Raw genomic sequence first — 6,119 nt, 5'->3', positions numbered from 1 at the left:
ACATATGAGGGTATATATATACATATGAGGGTACATATATACATATGAACGTTCTGGGAAAGTTTGTTTTCTCTTGCTCTGGTTCTGTGTTTGCTTCATCATCATCTCACCCCTGGACTTGAGGCCACAGCCATCATCTGACCTGCCAATTAGGGCTTGCTAACCCCTGCAACCATGTGAGTTGGGAGAATCTTCTAGACCTATCTACAGACCTAGGACTTGCCAGCCTTCCAGCCTCCACTACTACCATGTGAGCCATTTCCTTGGGAGTTTGTGAGTTCCGTGAGACGTTACAGTGAACTACGGAACTCTAAGACGGGAAGGAGATTATGGTGGGACGGAGGAGGAGTTGATGACAGAGATGATGGATGGCATGGCAATTTGGAAAAGTTGGACGTTTGGGACATCTTTAACATCCACCTCCTAGGGACTGGCCTTGTGCTGATCTTTCTAAGAGAAATTATTCAAGCAAAATGTGACAGTAATTTCAAGTCTTGAGTTACCTGGAGGTTTACCCATGGCATTGCTTTATCCTTTGATAACTCCATATTTTTCACCATTAAAAAACAATCACTGAAAAGGTAAAATACGTAAAGAAAATTTATATGCAGAAAAGCACTCTTTCTCATGTTTGGCTGGATGCTACTGGAGTATAAAGAGCTGGCTGTGATAGTCAATACCAGTCTCCTACCAGGTTTTAGTAGCACTTGTTAAGTAAGCAAGCTGGTATATGTACCATGAGCCATTAACTTGTCATCAGAATGTAGTGGTTCAAAAACCTGACAAGTATGCACACTGAAGATACACTTATTAGATTTACCAAGCTCATGAAAAATAACTATCACAGGTATGATTATGCTTTAAGTTCCTATGGCAGCACATTTTCTCCCTGTCAATACATCTACTCAGAAAGCCAAATCATACTAATCAGAAGACAGTTTGGGAGGCTGGAACTTAAAAAAAATAGTAAGAACAACAAGAAAAACAACAGTTAGATGAACTGGATGTTTAATGTACTAACCTACAATAACCCAGTGAACTCTACCACAGAGACTTTAATTTTCTCTATTGGTTGGCCAGGGCTCTCCCTCCATATACTGTATACCATAAAAACAAATATACAAACAAACAAAAAGACGCACTGCTGTCGAGTCGGATCTGACTCCTAGTGACCCCTCCTTGGGTTTCCAAGATGGTATCACTAGGAAGTAGATTGCCCAACCTTCCTTCTAAGGAGTGGCTGGTGGGTTTGAATCAGCAGCCTTCTGGTTAACAGTCAAATGCCTTAAGTACTACACCATCAGAGCTCCTTATACCATACAGTAAACAAAAAAATTTTAAAAAATTAGAAAAGGTGTACATCAGGGTTGTATCCTTTCACTATACTTATTTCATCTCTATGTTGAGCAGATAACATTTGAGAAGCTAGGCTACATTAAGAATGTGGCATCAAGATTGGTGGAAAATTCATTAACAGCCTGCAATATACAGATGACACAACGTTGCTCGCTGAAAGTGAAAATGACTTGAAGCACTTACTCAAAGATTACAGCCTTCAGTATGGATTACACCTCAACATAAAGAAAGGAAAAATTATCACAACTGAACCAATAAGCAATATCATGATAATTGGAGAAAACACTGAAGTTGTCAAGGATTTCATTTTACTTGGATCCACAATGGCTAGGGAAACAGCAGTAAAGAAATCAGACAACATATAGATGGGCAAACCTGCTGTAAAATAACTCTTTAAACTGTTAAAATGCAAAGATGTCACTTTGAAGGTGAAGGCGTGCCTGACCCATGCCATGGTATTTTCAGCCGCCTCATATGCTTCTAAGGCTGGACAAGAATAAAGAAGAATTGATGCCTTTGATTATGGTGTTGACAAAGAATACAGAATATAGCATGGACTGCCAGAAGAATGAACAAATCTGTCATGGAAGATGCACAGTCAGAATGCTCCTTAGAAGTGAGGATGGTAAGACTTTATCTCACATAGTTTGGACATGTTACCAGGAGAGACCAGTGCCTAGAGAAGGACAGTATGCTTGGAACAGCAGATGGTCAGTGATAAAGAGGAAGACCCTCAATAGATGGACTGACACAGTGGCTTCAATAATGGTGTGGCAGTTAAGTCTGTGTATCAGTGTGGCTGGGTCTGGTTGCGTGGCTGGGAAGCTGGAGGTAGTTATTCCTCATGATGAGACTGGCAATCAACTCCATGAAGGAATCTACTGGAACAGCTGAGTACCTATTTTAGGGATGTGGTCTGTTTCCAGTATATAAGGCGAAGCTTTGGGATTGGTCTCTAACTTTTTGGCATGCTTGAACCCTGCATGTTGTCAAGTCATTATTCAACAGTCTGCCATGCCCTGCCAATCTTGGGACTTCATCTGGACTTGAATTAGTGGGCTGCCATGTGGTTTGGTAACATCGGGACTGTGCCCTTTTAGTGGTCAAGCTTGGGCTTGTCAGCCTCAGCAGCCAGCAGCTGTGTGAGTGAAGAAAAGCCTCCTGTTTCAGTGGGCCAGGAAGAGGAGGCAGAGCTGAAGCCCAAGGATGAGGGGCTTTCACCCAGCCCCTAGAGCCTGGTACTTTGAACTCAGACTTAAAGCCTCCCAAATTGTAAGAGAATAAACTCCTGTCTGTTCAAGCCCTACCATCTGTGGTATATTTCTGTTGGAGTGACACTAGGTAACCAAATGGGCTCAAACACAGCAATGATTGAGGGGATGGTGCAAGACCAAGCAGTATTTTGTTCTCACCTGTACAAAGAGTCACTATGAGTTGGAAACAACTCAACAGCTCCTAACAGCAGTTACAAGAGATTAACAAGATGGGCATTGGCAACATTTGCCTTTATGACTTTATCCATGCTTCTAATGCTGACTTGTCCACTTACTAATGGACATATTCTTTATTTATATTAATGCAGATTGTACCTCATTTTGCAGTAAAGGATACATACTTTCCCTTATGATGACTTTGTGTATATATCCTCCATTCTGTATTGACAGTTTAATGCTGAGAAAGCAAACAATGTATTTTCCTTATTTCTAAGCTCCTAAAGATTGCTTCATTAAAATGCCCAGGGCTGACAAATGCTATATCACATGTACAGGAATTGACAAAGAAGTTGGGACAGGGTTAAAGCAGGTATTTATCCATTCAAGGATATCTACTCTGTCCATTCATTTCTCATTGTTGATTTCAGGCATCTACTAATTAGCTAAATGTTGAGATACCAGTAACACAGCAGTATTTCCAGTTACAATCAAGCAAAAGCCAAAAACTTCTCATTAAAAATAGGTCTTATTCTCATGTCTGTCTTTCATATAAGTGAAATTATACAATATATGGTTTTTTGTGTCTGGTTCCTTTCATTTAGCATGTAGCCAACGTCCATCCATATTGTAGCATATATAAATAATTCATTCCTTTTTATGGGTGAACATTCCATTATATGGATATATCACATTTTATTTATATATTCATCTTCTGATGAGCATTTGGCTAGTTTCTACTTTTGACTTTTATAAATAATGGTGCTATAAGAACTCATGTACAAGATACCTAGGAGTATACACCCAGGAGTAAAATTGCTAGGGCATCTAGTTGAATATATTTTTAAAAATAATTTTGCTTGTATGTTTGTAAAGAGTCACTAAGTGCTACTGTCTCCAAGGAGTTCTGCTCTAGCCTAGTGACTCCTAGCTTTTATGGAATCACAGCAAGCATTCTTGTTGATTACAAATCCCCACCCTTCTAAAATGTACTATAAGGTAAACGTTTATTTTAAAACAAAAGGGTATGTGTGTCCTCCAATTTAATCACAAATCATCCTTTAAATATGCTGGAGTAAGCTTTTAATTTCACCAAATTCTTCTTTCCTATAAAGAGGATGAAGCTAAGTCAGTTTACAGTTCATTTAGTTTATACAACAATGACATATTTGAAATAAAATCATGGGCCACTGTAAGGGACTCGAGGTAGTTTGCATGTGAAGAAATTAAGGCTTAGTACAATTAGGTGATTTGCCAAGTGTTCCAGCCAACAGGTGTAGTTCTAACCAGGTATTCTCTAAATTCAATCCTCTTTTCATTATTCCATACTATACTTTCCAAGAAATGGCTTCCATGCAACAAAGTAATGAAAAATTGTTCCACTGGAATGTTACGTTTTCACAAATTCTTATCAGTTACTATTTAATTCTGTCTATCCTGTTAAAAATCTATTTTAAAACAGAAAGTGAGGGGCAAGAAGCAAAGATTTGGAGGCAGGAAATTTTCAGGCACAGCTCTGTCACCACAAGTTGCTGAGCTCTTCATTGCATTTTCTTAATGCAATGAACCTGTCATTCATTCAACAAAAATCTGGGCGTCTAATACCTGGTCTGCACAATGCTAATCTTGACATATAAAAAGAACTGATTTCCTAATATAGTTTTGAAGATACCTGGGCAGCATCTATCATTTTTCTTTCTTTGTATTATTAATTCTTTTACTGTTGAATGCTTATAAAGCTACTTTGGATTGCAATTTTATATACACACAAATGGATATTGGGAGCTCTGGTAGCATTGTGGTTAAGGCACTTGACTGCTAACCAGAAGGCTGGCAGTTCAAATCCACCAGCCACTCCTTGGAAGGAAGGTTGGGCAATCTACTTCCGTAGTGATACTGCCTTGGAAACCCAAGGAGGGGTCACTATGAGTCAGGTCCGATTCGACGGCACATAACAACAAATAACAACAACAACAAATGGATATGGAAATATATATGCATACAAGTATACTGTTTCTCTAAATATTGTCTTTCCACTCATTTGGTATCATTATGCTCTAAAAGAAGTGACCATTAACTACACAGTTGATAAATTTTTAAGTACATCCACTGGCCATCAAGGAGCTCTGGTGGCACAATGCCTAAGGCATTTGACTGCTAACCAGAAGGCTGGTGGTTCAAACCCACCAGCCACTCCTCAGAAGGAAGGTTGGGCAGTCTACTTTCATAGTGATACTGCCTTGGAAACCCAAGGAGGGGTCACTATGAGTCAGAGCCGACTTGACAACAATGTGTGCATTACTGGCCAACAGGCTGATTCCAACTCACAGTGACCTCCACTGGGTTTCTAAGGCTATAAATATTTACAGAGGTAGATTGCCTCATTTTCCTCCCACAGAGCAGCTGGTGGATTTGAACCACTGACCCTGAAGTTAGTAGCCAAATGCCTTACCAATTACACCACCAGAGAGCCTTATATTTTTAAAGTACAGATATCTGTTATTTCTTAGTGCTCTGAATCCAGTATGTGTTAAATTTTTTCTACACTTTCCTAGAGAATAACGCGTAGTAAAATCCTTAAGAAAGTTAGTTTTTAATTACCTCCTATACATTACCTGATATCCTGGCATGAAGATTCTGCTTCATGGAGGCGTCCTCAGGCTGAGATAGGGACTGGAGAATTGTCAAGGCTGACCTCCTCAAGGCACTATCAAAAATAGTTAGTACTTCATTGGGGAACACATTGAAATATTCCCCAATTTCCATGTTGGTTTCAAAAAGGGTCATAGCATTAACCACAACTGGGTAGTGAGCATCTTCATCTCTTTCCTTCAGGATTAGAAGAATATCATTCTTATGGTATTCTGAAACATATGACTCAAATACCTGACCAACCAGGGTAACTTGATCGCTATTCATCTTGAATCTAGGTAACTAAAGAAAAAGAAAAGCCCAAATTATACTTTTGATAATTCACAATTTGCCTGCAATGGAATCATAAAACACACAATTTAACAGAAAATATTATTTGGTTATGAATTATCCTGACTTTGGATTACACTATAATCTCAAAATAATATCTGAATAGAAATCTTACTTTGATTTATTTATCATAATCACTTATTACATGTATTTTTTCAGAAAGGTTCTAAATTTTATTTATTTTGTTGTTGTTACTGAGAATATGCACAACAAAAACATACACTAATTCAACAGTATCTACATGTACAATTTAGTGACACTGATTACATTCTAACTGGGTGATTATTCTCACCATCCTTTTCCTAGATGTTCCTCCTTCATTAACATAAATTCACTGCCCCTAATGTTTTG

The 6,119-nt window shown here is 38.6% G+C and overlaps 1 protein-coding gene across 1 annotated transcript in view; it reads right to left on the bottom strand.

Moving 5' to 3' along the window:
• MCM9 (minichromosome maintenance 9 homologous recombination repair factor) overlaps positions 1-5,705 on the bottom strand; it is a 122,313-nt gene extending 116,608 nt beyond the window's left edge. The window contains exon 1 of the mRNA XM_007954191.1: positions 5,402-5,705. Coding sequence (XP_007952382.1) covers positions 5,402-5,705 — 304 coding nt within the window. The remainder of the gene's footprint in view (positions 1-5,401) is intronic.
• Between the last annotated feature and the right edge of the window lie 414 nt (positions 5,706-6,119).

Source organism: Orycteropus afer, unplaced genomic scaffold (assembly GCF_000298275.1).
Source record: "Orycteropus afer afer isolate SDZICR_OR568_19922 unplaced genomic scaffold, OryAfe1.0 scaffold00441, whole genome shotgun sequence".
Taxonomy (NCBI): domain Eukaryota; kingdom Metazoa; phylum Chordata; class Mammalia; order Tubulidentata; family Orycteropodidae; genus Orycteropus; species Orycteropus afer.
Note: the sequence above shows the minus strand (reverse complement) of the source record. Positions and strands in the feature narration are given on the sequence as shown.